General features: G+C 43.2%; 1 protein-coding gene across 1 annotated transcript in view; it reads right to left on the reverse strand.

Moving 5' to 3' along the window:
* AGBL1 (AGBL carboxypeptidase 1) overlaps positions 1–20,830 on the reverse strand; it is a 728,548-nt gene that overhangs the window by 193,440 nt on the left and 514,278 nt on the right. Inside the window, exon 22 of the mRNA XM_067471459.1 lies at positions 9,294–9,457. Within this exon, the coding sequence (XP_067327560.1) occupies positions 9,294–9,457 (164 nt within the window). The remainder of the gene's footprint in view (positions 1–9,293; positions 9,458–20,830) is intronic.

Raw genomic sequence — 20,830 nt, forward strand, 5'->3', positions numbered from 1 at the left:
GTTTCCCCCTCTGGTGCTGTGAGGTTGAGAGGCTGTGAGCTCTCAGCCAGAGCCTTTGGGATCTTTTCCTTCTGTTTCTATTTCCCTGGATGATCCCCGGATGGTCCCCGGATGATTCTGAGGAATGAAGCTTTTCCTACAGGACGAGCTGTCTGCATCCTATAGACTAGCTTCCTTGTGTGTGACTGACTAAAAATGGCTCCCTTCTTTTCTGAAAACCCAAAAGAGGGCGGAACTAAGGAACCTAATGATGATGGACAGGTGGCCTGCCCTATAACTGCAAACTTTAACAGGAAGCCATCCTTCTGCAAAATCCCAAGCATTGGGCTGCAAGCAAACACTTAATACAAAGCAAATAAAGTGGGAGCTTCTGGTACAGCTGTACCAGCACAGTTTGGGGGGGACTGGTTTTGTCATTTGAAACTTGTAGTTGTTGGGATTTATAGTTCATCTACAATCAAAGAGCATTATGAATTCCACCAGTGATCGAACTGAACCAATCTTGACACACAGAACTCCCATGACCAAGATAAAATACTATAAGGGTTTAGTGGGCATTGACCTTGAGTGTTGGAGTTGTAGTTCACCTACATCCCGAGAGCACTGTGGACTCAAACAATGATGGATCTGGACCAAACTTGGAACAAATACTCCATATGCCCAAATGTGAACACTGGCGGAGTTTGGGGAAAATAGACCTTGACATTTGGGAGTTGTAGTTACTGGGATTTATAGTTCCCCTACAATTAAAGAGTATTCTGAACCCCAATAATGAAAGGACCAAGGCAGTGACATTTCTGGCCCATCCTCTGTTTAGATATCAGCCAGCAGAGCAATGCCTTAAATCAAGACATAGTTTTCTAAGATATACAGAGATACTTGCAGAACACCTCAATAAGAGAGAGTCCAAAAGTGGCAGCCTAAAACTCGGAACTTCAATCCATGGCTGATACTGAATGAGAGACTCCCTCCTGCTCACACAGAAGACTGGGTAACTTGGAAGGCACTGAACAGACCGCGCTCTGGCAACACGAGATTGGGAAAAAGTATATTTCCCAATCCCTGGTCAGATGTCATTTCATGCTAGCTATTCATTAGGAACATTGCACTGGAAGGACCAAGTAGTATTTCTCAGTATTTTTCCATATGCTGGTTGTGAGCTACATAACTTCCCTGTCTGCTGCAACGCTATACAACTTTTTTCTTCTTTACTTAAGCAGAGTGGGATGCGAAATCTGGAGCATTTTTATGCAAGTACATTTCCTAGCACTAAGCGATGGGATGTCCATCTCCATTTACTCCTTTTGCATCAGAGTCCCCTATGTTTTGACTCTTGTGAATATTTCCATTTGCTCCAGTGCTTGATATAGCTGGCAATGTCACTCTCCATATGCACATCATCCCTTAACTGTGACTTATTCCACCTGTCAGGCTTACCAGGGCACATGCCTCTAATTCATCCTTCAAAGTTGGTTGAGCTCAACGTCTGCTCCAGGATCTCTCTCTCTTGCACAAAAAGAACGCCCAGAACTGACAGCACACCTTTCTACATTTGGAACTCACATCCTCGCAGGATGAAGTTTACACTCCTAAAGGGTACTTGGTGTGTGAATGACGTAAGAAGAAAGCAATCTGAGTCAACAGAAGGGGAAGATCGCCCAATGGTAGCATGGTCAATATCCTCAAATTGTTGGAAATACACCCGCTAATTTAGTGATGCGGAAAACTTGGTTTTTCCACAAGACAAAAGGGGCAGGTATCTATCTTCACAACAGCCATCTTGGATTTTGCTGTGCCATGAAATCCAGATTATAATGGAGGCAAAGGGAAAGCATCTAGGAAATATATAATATAGTGTATATACATAGTATATTTATAATATTATAATGTAATGCAATATAACTGTGCAGGTACAACTGCACCAGGAGCTCCAATTTTGTTTGCTTTGCATTGAATGTTTGTTGCAGTCCTAAGTTTCAGGGACTCTGCAGATAGGTGGCTTCTTTTGGCTGCAATCATAGGGCAAGCCACCTGTCAATTATAGTTAGGTTCCCTGGTCAAGCCCCCTTTTGGGGTTTTTGGAGGGAATAGGAGCCAATTTGGGTTCAGTCCACACAGAGAAGCCTTTCATGCAGGACATAATACCAAGAGTTCCTGTAGAAAGCTTCATCTTCTACGGCTTGGCCGGGGAGATATACAGCCTACAGCCTGACCGGGGTTGTACAGCCTTACAGCTCCTTTGCTGAGGGACTTCAGTCAGCCATCACGGAAACCTGAGTTCTTTCCCCCTGGAAGTCTACAAAGCTCTGCTTGGTAAGGGTCACTTGCAGAAGCCAGAAGCCAGTTGGTACCAGGTGCAGGGGCTCCACGCTAACGGAGGCAAAGACAGACTGCCCAGATTAGAAGTTAAGGATTTCCCCATTAGTTAGTGTACAGTTATGAAGATAGTGCCTGTTCCCTGTGGACAAGATTGAGAGAGAGCCAATAGACTGTTAAGAAAGCCTTAAAGCACCTGTTTGTTTTCATTAATAAAGAACTTTGAGAACCTTTCAAACCAAAAGCTTGGCGGCACAAGTCTGTTAGTATAAAGTCAAGCCAGCATAGAAGGATACGAGGATATGAGGAACATTTGAATGTGGGTGTGTATGTACGGTTCTGTTTCAGACTGAAACTCATGCTTGCGATGCTGATGGACTTAATTCTGCCCTCAATTACGAGGGGTGCTTTTTAATCCTGAACTCCCTTGACCTTGAACGCCCCACCCTGCAAATCACCTGCCCTGGAACTGGTCTGCTTCCTTTAATCCTTCCATTTTGCCAGGTGTTGAGCGTTTCCCTCCCTCCCTCCCGCCAAGTTATTTTAACTCAAAGGCTTCTGCAGCTCCAGTTCTGAAGTCAAGGTTTGATTTATGCCTGAAATCCATCCGTCTGGCCAGGCTTGAATAGTTCCCTTTAATGACACACCAATTGCTTGTCAGGCGGCTGTCCGTGGCACGGCTGGTGTTTGGAACACACAGTAATTGCTTCATTTATACACTCACATGTACAAGTGAGCATGACTAATCTAGAGAAATGTCTCTATTTTTAAGACCAATCCCCCCTTTCCTTCCCCTAGAAACATTAAAAGTGATGAACAAGACTGTAAATATGGTCTCCTGCGTCAAGAGCAGGTGGTGCTAATGGCTCGCTAAAGCATCCCTAAAGGGAGAGGATGGGAACTCACCATAAATTATGGGGCATCCCTGCGCTGGAAATAAATAAATAAATAAATAAAACTTGCTTCTGGGGTTGAAATTTTAAAAATGGAGGAATCATAGAATCAAAGAGTTGGAAGAGACCTCCTGGGCCATAATCCAGTCCAACCCCATTCTGCCAAGAAGCAGGAATATTGCATTCAAATCACCCCTGACAGATGGCCATCCAGCCTCTGTTTCAAAGCCTCCAAAGAAGGAGCCTCCACCACACTCCCTCCGGGGCAGAGAGTTCCACTGCTGAACGGCTCTCACAGTCAGGAAGTTCTTCCTCATGTTCAGGTGGAATCTCCTCTCTTGTAGTTGGAAGCCATTGATCCATTGCGTCCTAGTCTCCAGGGAAGCAGAAAGGAAGCTTGCTCCCTCCTCCTCCCTGTGGATTCCTCTCACATATTTATCCATGGCTATCATATCTCCTCTCAGCCTTCTCTTCTTCAGGCTAAACATGCCCAGCTCCTTAAGCCGCTCCTCATAGGGCTTGTTCTCCAGACCTTTTATCATTTTAGTCGCTCTCCTCTGGACACATTCCAGCTTGTCAATATCTCTCTTGAACTGTGGTGCCCAGAACTGGACACAATATTCCAGATGTGGTCTAACCAAAACAGAATAGAGGGGTAGCATGACTTCCCTAGATCTAGACACTATGCTCCTATTGATGCAGGCCAACATCCCATTGGCTTTTTTTGCCGCCACATCACATTCCTGGCTCATGTTTAACTTGTTGTCCACGAGGACTCCAAGATCTTTTTCACACGTACTGCTCTCGAGCCAGGCATCCCCCATTCTGTATCTTTGCATTTCGTTTTTTCTGCCAAAGTGGAGTCTCTTGCATTTGTCACTGTTGAACTTCATTTTGTTAGTTTTGGCCCATCATCTCTCTAATCTGTCAAGATCGTTTTGAATCCTGCTCCTGTCCTCTAGAGTATTGGCTATCCCTCCCAATTGGGTGTCGTCTGCAAACTTGATGATCCTGCCTTCTAGCCCTTCATCTCAGTCATTAATAAAGATGTTGAGGAGGACCACTGTGTTACAGTAATCCAATCTGGAGGTGACTAAGGCATGGACCACCCTGGCCAGATCCGCCTTCACGAGGTACGGTCGCAGTTGGAGCACGAGTCTCAATTGTGCAAAGGCCCTCCCGGGCACCGCCGACGCCTGAGCCTCGAGCGTAAGTGATGAGTCCAGGAGGAGACCCAAACTGCGGACCTGTGACTTCAGGGGGAGTGTAACCCCATCCAACACAGGTTTACCCCCAAAGGCACAACCCTACTAGGCAATGCAACTTTGCACAAGGTATTAAGGTTATATATTCCCTCTACTAAACCCTTTCTTACTCCAAAATAGGCGTTCTACAAAAAGCGTGTGCCACAGTAGTCATATTTGCAAATTAAGCCCATATTGACTTTTCAATGACCAATAAAGCAATCAAATAATAGAAAGTGGAAGACAGTCGCACAGTGACAAATACCAGCTGCACCCATACCTCGGGAAGTCTGACTTGGCCACGGTAGTCCACGCTCTGGTTACATCCCGCCTAGACTACTGCAACGCTCTCTACGTGGGGTTGCCCTTGAAGACGGCCCGGAAGCTTCAACTGGTCCAGCGTGCGGCAGCCATGTTACTAACAGGAGCGGGACGCAGGGATCATACAACGCCCTTGTTGTACCAGCTCCACTGGCTGCCGATTTGCTACCGGGCTCAATTCAAGGTGCTGACGTTGGCCTATAAAGCCCTAAACTGTTCCGGCCCAAGATAACTATCTGACCGCATCTCGGCCTATGAGCCCACGAGGACTTTGAGATCGGGCGGGGAGGCCCTGCTCTCGATCCCGCCTGCCTCACAGGCACGCCTGGCGGGGACGAGAGACAGGGCCTTCTCGGCGGTGGCTCCTCGGCTGTGGAACGCCCTCCCTGTAGACATCAGACTGGCGCCCTCCTTTATGACATTCTGCAAGAAACTAAAGACGTGGCTGTTCGAGAAGGCGTTCGAACAAGAAGTGTAATAATTGGCAATGACGATAGGAACGGAACAATGGAAAACGATATTGGATTGTGGCTTAATGATGAGATGACGCAAATGACTTTTTTGTATTTGTATTATTGATATTGTGATTGTTGATGTTGTTGATGATGATGTTTTGATATTGCTAGTTGTTGTTAGATTATGTCTTGTAATTGCACTTTATTCTCTATATGTTGTACACCGCTGTGAGTCGCCCCTGGGCTGAGAACAACGGTCTATAAGCACTAGGGCTGGGCGGTTTCGTTTCGTTAATTCGTAATTCGTTAATAATTCGTTAATTTTTTCAATTACAAAACGATAACGAACCATTCTGGAGCAATTATTTAAAAAATGAATTTTCAAAAACGTTTTGTAAATGCTTCGTATTTTGATATTGTATTCGTTTCGTTATTGTTTTGAGGTCGTTTCGTTATTATTTCCGCATGTCTGGGGCCAGTTTTATGGTTTAATTAGTGAAAAAAAATTATAATATCACACCAACAGTCAAGAACAGAGGGAGAGGGAAGCTTCAGAAGGTTTTGGAGGTTTTTTAGCGTATTTCGCGGTCGCGTCCGCCATTAACGAATCGATTCGTTATTGTTTCGGAAATCGATTCGGTAATTTTTTACCATTTACGAAATTTTGTAAATATCGAACTTTTTAAAAGGAAAATTTTGTAATTATTTTAAATATCAAAACAAAAAAAACCCCAAATACAAATCGATTTTAGAAACAAATTTTTCCGTTGTTACCCAGGCCTAATAAGCACAGTAAATAGATAGATAGATAGATAGATAGATAGATAGATAGATAGATAGATATCCCGAACCTCCACTTGTTTGACTGTCTGGAATTTATTTATTTCTTTATTGGCTTGATTTATACCCCGCCTTTCTCACCCCCGCAGGGAGACTCAAGATGGTTTACAACTCTGGCAAGATTCAATGCCACTTAAAACATAGTCATAAAACCTAAAAACAGTTAAGACCATTAACCAATAAAACACATAGAATAATAACAGATTAAAACATAAAGTGCACAATTCCTAATATTTAGGTGGAATATCTTTTCTTGTGATTTGAATCCAATGGTTCATATCCTAGCTTCCAAAGTGGCAAAAAATTTCCCCAAAACAAAACCAAATCCAACGCCAAGATTCCTCCCTCTCCTACATGGCATCTCCTCCAAAATATTTGAAGGTGCCTCTTGTGTCACCTCTCAATTCTCTTCTTTCCAGGCTGAACATACCCCAATTTCTCCATACTGTATAGATCACCACACATTTTAGGAAAAATGAGAAAACACAAATAATTGGAGTAGAACTGGAATATGTTTTCTAGGTCATATTGAACAAATATTGTATACACTGGCAATAGTTAGAAAGATCCAATTATCAGCTACCACAAGGCTTCAGACTATTCTCAAGAAACTTTGGGAAGAAAACGCAAATACATATTCCTAAAGAGACATCATATGAGTTTGCAAAACATGAAATAGGGCTCTAAGTCTTTGCACTTAAACACAGATAGGATGTTGGAGACATGTGACTCTTTTAGGAGGTTATATTTAGCTAAATCCATTTGCTACACTCAACTCAAATGGAGCCCTTGAATACTCCCAAATATGGTAGGTCCACTGTGATTTAAAAACTGGTATAGACTTGGACTATCCAAACCAGGCATCCTCAAACTGCTGCCCTCCAGCTGTTTGGGACTCCAACTCCCAGAAGCCCCGATGAGTTTGTTCAATTTTCAGGAATTCTGGGAGTTGAAGGCCAAAACAGCTGGAGGGCTGCAGTTTGAGGATGCCAGATCCAGACATTCTTTCAGAGGTTACCAAAGATGTATTCAACCTGAGCATCACCATCCAGCTGAGTCTCTGAAGACCAATACCATCACGTAAGGAAACTTCATTCCACACAAAGCTAGTATTGATGTGTTCTGATCCTTATGAAAGGATCCTGGGTTATCTTCACACATTTGTCCTGAATAACTAGCATCTCTGATGATGATTAATGTCCTGGCCTTGCACCCAAGAGAATCTGACAAAGCTTCAGCAGAGGACATCTGACACACTGAAAGAGGTGGTCCTCAGAAGGGAATGTAATGGACAGAATCTTTGTCAGATTCTAACAAGCTAATAACCTACTCTCTAACCTTGAACACCAAAAGCCATGCAGAATCTGCCCTCAAGTTCAAGGAGATCATCATGTTATTCTACTTCATCATAGGAAGAAAGGGTGAAGAGAAGGGATCTACAGCACCTGTATACCCATGGATAGGTTTAGAAATTTTAGGGGAAAAAATGACCCAAAAACCATTTGTTGATTAATCAACAACTCAGTGTGAATCTTAACTATTAACAACAACAACAACAACAACAACCACAACCACAACCACAACCACCACCACCACCACCACCACCACCACTACTCTTTGAATAGAGTGGCAAATGGTGAGACCTTAATCTATCCTGGGAGAACCTAGAAGAAAGTCCACTCTTCCCTAATCTCTTTGCTGTGCCATTTGTGCTTTCCCGTGTCAGTAGAACCTCGACTTATTCATGGGACATATCAGAATCCATAATTTTGGTCCTTGCCTTACACATGAGGTCAATTTAGACATTGGTTTATGTGGTATTTCAGCATAAACTCCACTTCATCAGACTAGGGCAACCTAAAACTTATATTGCAATATATCAATCCCAAAGGTACTGCTAGATCTCTCTCATATTCCCTTCGTATGGAAGTATTAGATAAGTCGAGGCAGTGACATCAGAGAAGAGATGACAGTAAATGGTAAGATGCTGAAGGAGAAAACGGTGTTACACAGCAGTCCCTAAGCCAGACCATTGCATTAAGGACAATAAAGGAGATGACCTCATTATTATTACTGGGTGGGGGGGGGGGGGGCTTGGAACAGTAACCACATAAAACAGTTTTATACCTAGCATAGGAAGGAAATGCTTCTTTGAGTTTTGCCTGAATCAATCCCACATCAGGTTCTTGTGGGTTTTTTTGGGCTATAGGGCCATGTTCTAGAGGCGTGCCCTGCTATGTTCATCAGGTGCTCTGCTATGGCTGACTTCTCTGGTTGAGAAGTCTACTTCTCTCTACTTCAACCAGAGAAGTCAGCCATAGCAGAGCACCTGATGAACCAGCCTGGACACAGCATATTATTTGAAAACACAAAAAGCTGGACCACTCTCACAACCACCATGTCAGACTACACAGAGAAGCCATTGAAATACACAAGCATGTGGACAATTTCAACAGAAAGGAAGAGACCATGAAAATGAACAAAATCTGGCTACCAGTATTTAAAAAACTCTAAAATCACAACAGCAAAACAGCAGAGAGGAAACAACCAGGCACAGATTAACACCTCTCAACAGGGGATTTTCCCAGGCTCAGCCAGGCCTTCAAATGCTAATGAAGGTAGTCAGCTGAAACATTCACCCCCTAGCTCCAGCAGACAAGAGTCCTTTGTCCCACCCTGGTCATTCCACAGATATATAAACCCATTGTCCTATTTCCAACAGACCTCACTACCTCTGAGGATGCTTGCCCTAGATGCAGGCGAAACGTCAGGAGAAATGCCTCTAGAACATGGCCCTATAGCCCGAAAAAACCCACAAGAACCTAGTGATTCCAGCCATGAAAGCCTTCGACAATACAATCCCACATCAGTCTCACCCTCTCCTAATCCATGAGAAATTCCGCCAAATCTTTTACACAGCTCAATATCATAGAGACCACAATCTTTCCACTCACACAAAATTCCCACGAAACATCAGGGAATGTGATTCCGTACTGCTTCCTACCATCAGTGGATGTAGCCAGAAGCCAAGTTCTTTTGATGCCTTGATATAACAACAAACCTTTTGTCTAATTTAGAGCCAGAAACCTCTCTCTGAACCAGCCATTACATTTCCCATCATGGTACTACTGTAAGGCCGATATAACACGGAGCAAATATTACACGATCGATAAAACAGAAGATGCCACTGTCATTTTCCTTTAATAAATGGCTGCTGTTCTGACCTTTGTGCCCGGAGGTCGGTGATTTCTTCCTCTACGTCCAGCAGAGTGGCGGCATGAGCCATCACCTTCTGGCTGCAGGGCAACGATTTAAGCTGCAGGACCAGGAGTCCGAGGCAGAACTTGGCTCCCATCTCCTCCAGTTCACGAGTCCCGAGCTGTAGACCCTGTCACAAAACAGCAGAAACCTTCAGCACTGAGGAGGACGTTAGGACTGAAGCACGCTCCGGACTTAAATCAGACTAGAACGAAAATACACAACAAAGGAAATCAAGCACGAGAAGGCTCGACCTGTCACCTCTTCTCCCCATACGTGTTGAGAGTCGTTTTATGGAGGGCAAAGTTCCATCTATGGAAGAATGTGGCGGCAAAAAAAGCCAACGGGATTTTGGCCTGCATCAATAGGAGCATAGTGTCTAGATCTAAGGAAGTAATACTCCCCATGCTCTATTCTGCTTTGGTTAGACCACACCTGGAATATTGTGTCCAATTCTGGGCACCACAATTCAAGAGAGATATTATTGACAAGCTGGAATATTGTGTCCAGAGGAGGGCGACTAAAATGATCAAGGGTCTGGAAAACAAGCCCTATGAGGAGCAGCTTAACGAGCTGGGCATGTTTAGCCTGAAGAAGAGAAGGCTGAGAGGAGATATGATAGCCATGTATAAATATGTGAGAGGAAGCCACAGGGAGGAGGAGGGAGCAAGCTTGTTTTCTACTTCCTTGGAGACTAGGACGCGGAACAATGGCTTCAAACTACAAGAGAGGAGATTCCACCTGAACATGAGGAAGAACTTCCTGACTGTGAGAGCAATATTGCCAAGAAGCAATATTCCTGCTTCTTGGCAGAATGGGGTTGGACTGGATGGCCCATGAGGTCTTCTTCCTAATGTTCAGATGGAATCTCCTCTCTTGTAGTTTGAAGCCATTCTTCCATTGCGTCCTAGTGACCTTGGTTTTGGCATTCAGTCTGCTGAGGTTGAATAGCTTGCCATCTGTCCGATAGATGATTTCCACTCTGGTGGGAAGCTTCCCATCAACAAGGTGAAGTATCCTAGCGATGAAGATGGAGAATAGAGTTGGGGCAATAACACATCCCTGTTTGACACCGGATTCCACTTTAAATGGGTCACTTTGGGAGCCACTGCTGTCCAAGACTGTTGCCATCATGTCATCATGGAGGAGCCGCAGGATTTTCACAAATCTTACATAATGCCTGAAGAAAACTTAGACTGGACTATTGCAGAAGCAAATCTGATGATAATTCCAGTAGAAGCACATGTTTAGGTTGCTCCGCTGGCGAACCATACCTTCATTTGGGCTCCCCACCTGAGCATAGCAGTATCTTGGCTCCTGCCAATGGTGTGCCATGCCGTTCCCTTCTTCCTCCCACTTAGGCTTCCAAGAAGGCATAAACTACCTTGTACTCATTAACAGGAGCAGAAATGAACAAGAAAGAGGGCCAAGAGTCCCTGGGCAAATTATGAAGTGTTTTTTAAAAATCAATACTAAAGCAATTACAAGATAAACACCTCCGAAAGGGCCATATCCTAGTCGCTTTTAGTGGCTTTCTGGCACACAAAGAAAGAAGGGGACCCACTGGCAAAAGCAGACCCCTCACCTCCAATTACACATGACTTTAATCTGCATTATTAAAATGTGATCTTTACACAAATTACATTCTGGCAATGTAACTTGCAGAGTTTTTATTTCCACACGGGGCCAAAACAACTTCATTGGGTGTTTCTATATGTCAAGTCATAATTTCTGTGCACAAATGACAAAAACAAACAAACAAAAAAAAACTATACTTTCACCATTGCCTCACCACCAGTTACTTTCAGTGGGACAATGAATTCTACGAACAGAAAGATGGAGTAGCCACGGGGAGCCCCCTCAGCCCGGTCATAGCTAACTTCTACATGGAACACTTTGAAGAACAAGCCCTGGAGACAGCAACCAAAAAGCCCACGATATGGTTCAGATATGTGGATGACACCTTTACCCTTTGGAGCCATGGAGAAGAAGAACTCAGCAGAAGAAGCCCCATTCAAGCCTTGGCAGACCGTGCAAAAAGAATCTGCGAAGCCCACCTCCTCCAAGATGAACTGAACCCCCTCAACTGGGCTCTCCAGGCCAATGGAGACTCCACCTCAGACATCAGAAGAGCTGCAAGACCAAGGACAAGCCACGAGAGTCAAGATGAAGACCCACCCAGAGGGAAAGTGTTCCTGCCAGACATCAAGGGAACCACTGACCGCAGAGGGAAGCAGATGAGGAAACACAACATACAAACAATCTACAAACCCACCAAGAAAATCCAACCAATGCTCCGTTCAGCAAAGGACAAGAGGGATCCTCTCACCTCTGCAGGAGTCTACCATTGTATACCATGCAGCTGCGGACAAGTCTACAGAGGGACCACCAAACGCAGCAGCGTTGCCCAGACATGGATCAAGGAACGTGAAAGGCACTGCAGACTACTTCAACCAGAGAAGTCAGCCATAGCAGAGCACCTGAGGAACCAGCCTGGACACAGCATATTATTTGAGAACACAGAAATGCTGGACCACACCAACAACCACCATGTCAGACTACACAGAGAAGTCATTGAAATCCACAAGCATGTGGACAATTTCAACAGAAAGGAAGAGACCATGAAAATGAACAAAATCTGGCTACCAGTATTAAAAAACTCTAAAATTACAACAGCACAACAACAAAGAGGAAACAACCAGGCACAGATTAACACCTCCCAGCAAGAGATTTTCCCAGGCTCAGGCAAGCCTTCAAATGCTAATGAAGGTGATCAGCTGAAACATTCACACCTAGCTGCAGTAGGGAAGAGCTCCTTGCCCCACCCCAGCCATTCCACAGATATATAAACCCCTTGTCCTAATTCCAACAGACCTCACTACCTCTGAGGATGCTTGCCATAGATGCAGGCGAAAGGTCAGGAGAGAATGCCTCTAGAACATGACTCTATAGCCCGAAAAAACCCACAAGAACCTAGTGATTCCGGCCATGAAAGCCTTCGACAATACAAAATCTATACTGCTTTAAAAAATATATAGGTTGAGCACCCCTTATCCAGAATTCTGAAATCTAAAAATCTTCCATATTCAAAATTAGATGACTAAGATAGCGACACATTTGCCTTCTGAGTGTTCAATGTGCCCAAGCTTTTGTTTCACACGCAGAATTATTTAAAACACTATATATGAAATTATGTTCAGGCAATGTGTATAAGGTGCCGATGAAACATAAAAGAGTGCCATGTTGAGACATGTTCTCCATTATGTAAGTATATGCCATTATAAGTATTATAAGTATTATGTAAGTATACAGCAAAACAGCAGAGAGGAAACAACTAGGCACATCTTAACACCTCTCAACAGAACATTTTCCCAGGCTCAGCCAGGCCTTCAAATGCTAATGAAGGTGGTCAGCTGAAACATTCACACCTAGCTTCAGCAGAGAAGAGCTCTTTGCCCCACCCCAGTCATTCCACAGATATATAAACCCATTTTCCTACTTCCAACAGACCTCACAACCTCTGAGGATGCTTGCCATAGATGCAGGCGAAACGTCAGGAGAAATGCCTCTAGAACATGGCCCTAGAGCCCGAAAAAACCTACAAGAACCTATATGCCAAAAATTGCATTTCATTTAAAAAAACACAATTCAAAGCAATTTTGGACCAAAACATTTCATATAGGAGTTCTTGCTCAACATGTACTGTCTGGTAACAGAAGGCAAGACGGAAAAGGGAAGCCTGGGCCAGCGTTTCAAATGCTAAAGGACTGGTTTCCAACCTTTTTTGAACAGTGATCACTCCTTTAGAATTTTTTTTAACTCTGTAGAACAGTAGTTCCCAACTTTATTTTGTCCAGGGACTACTTCAACCAGGGACCACTCTCCAAAATTAGTACCAAAAGGGTTACCAATCAGTTTTTGGTCAACTTCAGATTGGTTTGGTTATTTGCTGATTCAGAAAATTGCATTGGATAGACCACATCAGCTCTAGTTTCTGATACAGAACATATGCCATCCAGTAGTCAAAATCTGCTCACCCGCAGAAAACCGTATTTAATCATCTAGAGCTGATGTGGTAGTAGTAATCTTGCATGGATAGTCAGCCTCTTCCCTCCCAACATCCCCATTGCCTCGGCACTAGAAGAGGGTTTCTCGAGACCAGTCACTCTTGTTGCCGCATGGTTTTGAGGCAATGCTATAGTAATGGTGACTTCCCTGATACTTTTTCCAACCATTTTGGTGAATACTCCTCTGAAGCAGAAGTATGGGATTTGATTCCTATTTAGGTCAGATGTCATTTGTGTCCTATGCTTTGGGTTCCATCTGGATTTGTACAAATCATGTTTTGCACTTGCCATGGATAGCTAATTCCGTGGGTTGTATATCTCGGGCTCTCTGCTTTCAGTGTTTTGAACTTCTGGTCTTAATGCTTGAAAAACCTCTGATTTTGATGCCTTGACATTTCAAATTGCTGGTCTGTGACCATAATAAATAAATTCATTCATAAATTCCTTCATTCATGGGTGAAGAGGAAAAATGATGAAATTGCATCTGTCAACTCTTCTACACAAGAGTATTGAATCCTAGAATCAAAGAGTTGGAAGAGACCTCATGGGCCATCCAGCCCAACCCCATTCTGCCAAGAAGCAGGAAAATTGCATTCAAAGCGAGTACATGGGAGGAAAAAGGAAGAGGAAGGACCTTGTGCTGATCTGGACACCAGCTACCTTTCTGCCATCAGTCTGGTTCAATAGGGCTGGGCAACCACGGAAAAATTTGTTTCTAAACTCGATTCGTTTTTAGGGGGTTTTTGCGTTTCGATTTTTAAAAGAATTCCAAAATTTTCCTTTAAAAAATTTCGATATTTACGAAATTTCGTAAATTACGAATCAATTACGAATCGATTTCGAAACAATTACGAATCGATTCGTTAATGGCGGGCACGATCGCGCAATACGCTAAAAAAAACCTCCAAATGGGACAGGAAGCTTCCCTCTCCCTCTGTTGTTGACTGTTGGTGTGATAATTATATTTTTTTTCACTGAGAAAACAAACAGCAACCCTAAAACTTGCACCAGACATGCGGAAATAATAACGAAACGATTTCGAATCAATTACGAATCGATTTCGAAACAATTACGAAACAATTACGAAACGAATTGAAAAAAATCATTTCGTTTTTTAGTTGTTCCTGAATGGTTCAATATCGCTTTGTTATAAAAAAAAACCGAATTAATAACGAATTACGAAATTAACGAACGAAGTCGCCCAGCCCTATGGTTCAAGGGGAAGCCAGCACAATATACCCAAAGGTTATGTTCTCCACTTCAGGTGAAACTGATCCAGCTCCCAGAAACCCTTCAAAAATAATGAAAAACTCCAGCGGGTGAAGCTGACGTTCGTTTTTCCAAGCGGATGTACCACAGTTTCAGCAAGCAAACCAGCCCTGACTCTTCAGCCGGCGACTGTGAACCTGTCTGGCTCTTCTCATTCCTGCCTCACAGTGACTGAAATGAAACAGCAGTAGGGTTCTCATTTGCTCTCGGCAGGTCACCAACCTGTTCTCTGTTATTTACAGTGAGGGCTTCTTTCCCCCCTCAGGGCTGCGGGAATTGAACCTCACTCGCACAGATGAAAAATGAGAAAGCCTCTGTATTGACTCCTCTGCTTTGGCCCTCCATGCACATTTCGGAGTTGCCACGTGGGAGTGGAGAACAGCACCAAAGCCAGTTTTGCTTACTCCTCTGCCATTGACTACAAGCCCCTCCTCACTGTCATCTTACTTAATCCCAATCCCACTACTACCAAGAAGGATTTCCTTCATAACATCAATTCGGGAACAGAGCTCCCTGTTGTCTGCAGCCACCCCCCGCCTCCAGGCACTAACTGGAACACCCCAGCAAGCAAGAGTCCACAAGTGGCAGGCTCTAACCCAGAACCTCAACCAATGGCTGATACTAGGCCTGGGTAACAACGGAAAAATTTGTTTCTAAAATCGATTCGTTTTTTGGGGGGTTTTGCGTTTCGTTATTTTAAATAATTACAAAATTTTCCTTTTAAAAAGTTCGATATTTACGAAATTTCGTAAATGTGAAAAAAATTACAAAACATTAACGAATCGATTTCCGAAACAATAACGAATCGATTCGTTAATGGCGGACGCGACCGCGAAATACGCTAAAAAACCTCCAAAAACTTCTGAAGCTTCCCTCTCCCTCTGTTGTTGACTGTTGGTATGATATTATAATTTTTTTTCACTAATGAAACCATAAAACTGGCCCAGACATGCGGAAATAATAACGAAACGACCTCAGAACAATAACGAAACGAATACAATAACAAAATACGAAGCATTTGCAAAACGTGTTTAAAAATTCGGTTTTTTAAAAAATTGCTCCAGAATGGTTCGTTATCGTTTTGTAATTAAAAAAATTAACGAATTATTAACGGATTACGAATTAACGAAACGAAACCGCCCAGTCCTACTAACTGGAACACCCCAGCAAGCAAGAGTCCAAAAGTGGCAAGCTCAAACCCAGAACCTCAACCAATGGCTGATACCCAATGAGAGACTTCCTCCTGGGCACACATTATTATTATTATTATTGTTATTATTATTATTATTGTTATTGTTATTGTTATTGTTATTATTAAACAGCACTCCCTCCAACTTTTTCAGTTTGGCAGGGATACTCCCATCCAATCCTTTGCAGTCCCACTTTTTATTTATTATTATTATTTATTTCGAGGTTTTATATACCGACCCTCTCACCTTCAAAGAGAGATTCGGACCGGTTCACAACATGTGTTAACATACAAAGAATATACAATAGCAACACAATGCCACTTCATTACACGGTTAAAATATCAGCACCATACACATTAAAACACTATCATCCCAGTTAAAAGAGCCAAATCGTCCGACACCATCACAATCCCATTCATCATCCTCCTTTCATGTGGGCAAAGAATTAAATCAGTTGTCAAATGCCGCGTTCCACAACCAGGTCTTTGTTAGTTTCCTAAACGTCATGAGGGAGGGGGCAGTTCTGATCTCTAATGGCAGGGAGTTCCAAAGTCGAGGGGCCACCATCGAGAAGGCCCTGTCCCTCGTCCCCATCAGCTGTGCTTGTGCAGGCAGAGGGACTGAGAGCAGGGCCCCTCCAGATGATCTTAGTGGTCTTGACGGTTCGTAGAGGAGAATACGTTCGGAGAGGTAAACAGGGCCGGAGTCGTTTAGGGCTTTTTGCAACTGCTTTCTAAATGTCCCAGTTTTTCTCTTCCCCTTCCACTTTCCCTCTTTGTCCTCTGCTTACTTCAATTGCTGCGGAATGCGTTCAGCACAAAAGTGGGTCCAATTCAATAACTCCTTCCCTTTCCCAATAGGCTCAGCCAAAAGCAAACTGTGGCATCCTCTCCAGATCTTGTGCTAATTCTCATTTTGGGCATTTTGGCCACAATCTAATGTTTGGGTCTAGGCCTGGGCGGTTTCGTTTCGTTAATTCGTAATTCGTTAATAATTTGTTAATTTTTCCAATTACAAAACGATAACGAACCATTCTGGAGCAATCATTTAAAAAAAAACGATTTTTTAAACACGTTTTGTAAATGCTTCGTATTTCGTTATTGTATTCGTTTTGTTATTGTTTTGAGGTCGTTTCGTTATTATTTCCGCATGTCTGGGCCAGTTTTATGGTTTAATTAGTGGAAAAAAATTATAATATCACACCAACAGTCAAGAACAGAGGGAGAGGGAAGCTTCAGAAGGTTTTGGAGGTTTTTTAGCGTATTTCGCGGTCGCGTCCGCCATTAACGAATCGATTCGTTATTGTTTCGGAAATCGATTCGTTAATTTTTTACCATTTATGAAATTTCGTAAATATCGAACTTTTTAAAAGGAAAATTTTGTAATTATTTTAAATATCGAAACAAAAAAAAAACCCCAAATACAAATCGATTTTAGAAACAAATTTTTGCGTTGTTACCCAGGCCTATTTGGGTCCACTTGTGCCAATATGTACCTGTGGAGAATGTGAAATAGTCTGAAAAGGAATCGGTAATCTTGAAATAGGAGGAAGGTGGTGCAGGCAGTTGAGGAAGGGGAGTTTCAAGGTTCATGAAAGCGATGGCTGATTAAAATTCAAATTCAAATTGGTTTGCGAAAAAAGCCAAGTCAATTTTCAGCATGGAGGTTGGAAGGAACAGCTCTGTTTACTTTTGAATTAATCCAATTTGTGACAAGAAGATCTCACCCGTCGTTAAGAACATTGTGGATTATGCAGGTACGATCACCAGTTGCGTGCTTGCAAAGGAGGTGGGATGGCACAGAGGCCAGTTTGGGCAGAAGGAAAGGCACGAGACGCTCCGCCTGTTGAGAATGCTGCTGCCAGCGTTCACATGCGCCTTCTGCAGTGTTATGGATGACTCCTATTAGTATGCCATCTGAGATCTCGCTGATGGAATTAGTGGGAAGGAGACTGCCAATTTATTTCTACCCAGCCTCAGGGCATTACCAGTGCGTGTGTGCGTGTGCATGCAAAGCTGTTGTGATGCAAAGAGCATCCAGCACGCATACATGTAAAGACTGGCTGGAAACATGGTGGATAATGCAAAACAAAGCGCTCCCCCTTAGAGAGAACACCTGGATCATTCTCCTACCCTCTGAAGGTTCATATTTCAGACTTGGAAGAAGGGAATTCTCTTGGCCTCCCTCTCATTAAAATCCTCATTTTTTGCATTACGTTTTGGAGCTTGCTGCTCCTTTCCATGGATCTCATGAACCCCGCCTTCTCCACCTTTTACCCATGGTCGTACCCAAGGGCCTGCATTTTGGATGGATGCATGGGAGACCAGTTGTGTAATAATGGAAAAGGTAGTGTTTGCGAACACATTGAAACCAAACATTAGATCATTTCGGGCACTTGTTTGCATAGTTTTTGGTTTCTGGACTCTTTATTTTGATGAGGTATTGGAAAATATAGATATTTACACATATATGCACCTTAGAAGCACTGAAATGTAGAAAAATCAGGTTCTCTCTGTATTGGAAAGCCGGCAGGACAAAAGGATGCTTATGTTATTTATCATATCAGGAGCGCACCAAGGGTACAGTTGAGATGTGTTTGAGAAAACACAAAGTTTAAAAACTTGGCATTGTACTGTCCTTTGACCAGTAGCTGGCCACTTGGAGTGCTTCTGGTGTTGCTATAAGGAGGTCCTCTGTGGTGCATGTGGCAGGGCTCAGGCTGCATTGTAATTGGTGGTCTGTTATTTGTTCTTCTCCACATTTTGTGGACTCCACTTTGTAGCCCCATTTCTTAAAGTTAGCTCTGCATCTCGTGGTGCCAGAGTGCAGTCTGTTTAGCACAGTCCAAGTTGCCCAGTCTTCTGTGTGTGCCCAGAAGGGAATCGCTCATTTGGTATCAGCCATGGATTGGGGTTCCAGGTTTTAGGCTGCCACTTTTGGACTCTGCTTGCGGAGGTGTTCCTGCGAGTATCTCTAGATCTTAGAAAACTATTCTAAGAACAAGCCCTCTGAGGAGCAGCTTAAGGAGCTGGGCGTGTTTAGCCTGAAGAAGAGAAGGCTGAGAGGAGATATGATGAGGGCCATGTATACATATGTGAGAGGAAGCCACAGGGAGGAGGGAGCAGATCAGGGGTCTGGAGAACAAGCCCTATGAGGAGCGGCTTAAGGAGCTGGGCATGATTAGCCTGAAGAAGAGAAGGCTGAGAGGAGATATGATAGCCATGTATGAATATGTGAGAGGAAGCCACAGGGAGGAGGAGGGAGCAAGCTTCCTTTCTGCTTCCCTGGAGACGAGGAAGCAATGGGACAATGGCTTCAAAGTACAAGAGAGGAGATTCCACCTGAACATGAGGAAGACCTTCCTGACTGTGAGAGCCGTTCAGCAGTGGAACTCTCTGCCCTGGAGGGAGTGTGGTGGAGGCTCCTTCTTTGGAAGCTTTGAAACAGAGGCTGGATGGCCATCTGTGAGGGGTGATTTGAATGCAATATTCCTGCTTCTTGGCAGAATGGGGTTGGACTGGATAATGGCCCAGGAGGTCTCTTCCCACTCTAGGATTCTACAATTCTATAACTTCCTGACTGTGAGAGCTGTTCAGCAGTGGAACTCTCTGCCCCGGAGTGTGGTGGGGGCTCCTTCTTTGGAAGCTTTTAAGCAGAGGCTGGATGGCCATCTGCCAGGGGTGATTTGAATGCAAAATTCCTGCTTCTTGGCAGAATGGGGGTGGACTGGATAGCCCAGGAAGTCTCTTCCAACTCTAGGATTCTATGATTCTATGGGCAAATTAACCCAACGGATGAGCATAAAGCAGAATTTAAAAATATCCAGAACAGATTGGACACCAATAAAGAATTTTATAATGCATGAAAACCAGAAATGGGTAATAGATATAAGATAAATTCAAACACTAATTGCTTTTATGAGAGATTATGGAAAGAAGCTTGCCAAACAATCGTGAGAGACTAAATGATTAAAAAATGAATGATTTATCGGAGATGAAGAAGATTGGAAGTCAAACTAAGTACCTTACCCAAACCCCAGCTTTAAGCCCAACCCAATTTTTTGTTTATATAGACTTTTTCTTTTTTCTGTTTTTTCTCTCGATTCTATCTCTTAATTTTCCTACTTTCCTATACTAAACATATGTTCCCCCTCTTTATTGTTATCTGAAAACCTTAATAAAATATATATACGTCAGGAAACGTCAGGAGAAATGCCTCTAGAACATGGCCATATAGCCCGAAAAACCCACAAGAACTGAGTGATTCCAGCCATGAAAGCCTTCGAAAATACAATATATATATATATATATATTTTAAAAAAGATTGCTCTTGGTATTATCTCTCCTATCAGTGACAACAATTTAAGTAATGACTTTCTGCTTGCTCTGAATCCACCCTCCAGGTTTCTCCTGAGTACTTTCCAAAAGACACCACCCTTTATCAGTCACTAAACACAATTCTTCTGCAAAAATATTATCCTTGGTATATACTTCGGTACTGAGTTGCTGAACTTGCTGATCGAAAGGTTGCAGGTTCGAATCCGGGAAGCGGCCTGAGCTCCCGTTGATAGCCCCAGTATAACAAATCGTACCACTGTACCACCAAATTATAAAGATCACACTGCTGCTCCTTCAAATTATAATGATCAGACAGCAGCCTACCAAATTATAACGATGACACCTCCACTACAGACTAGCTAACCAAAGTATAGAGGGTGTATAGTTGTTGGAATGAACTCTCTATTTAACAGTTAGCAACTGGGAACCACTGGAACTGTGAGACTTAAAAGGATTCTTTAAAAGGTTTCAGCTGTCACCATATTACTAAAGAACAGGCTGAGGTACACTTGAGATGTTGTTCAGTAACACACTCTGTGTTACTTTAGTTTTCTTAGAGGCTGGTAAAAAGCTGACTTGAATAACACTTTTACCACAAAGGTATTCACACTGAGGCTGGTATTAGTTGATAAAAATAACA

Source organism: Anolis sagrei, chromosome 9 (assembly GCF_037176765.1).
Source record: "Anolis sagrei isolate rAnoSag1 chromosome 9, rAnoSag1.mat, whole genome shotgun sequence".
Taxonomy (NCBI): domain Eukaryota; kingdom Metazoa; phylum Chordata; class Lepidosauria; order Squamata; family Dactyloidae; genus Anolis; species Anolis sagrei.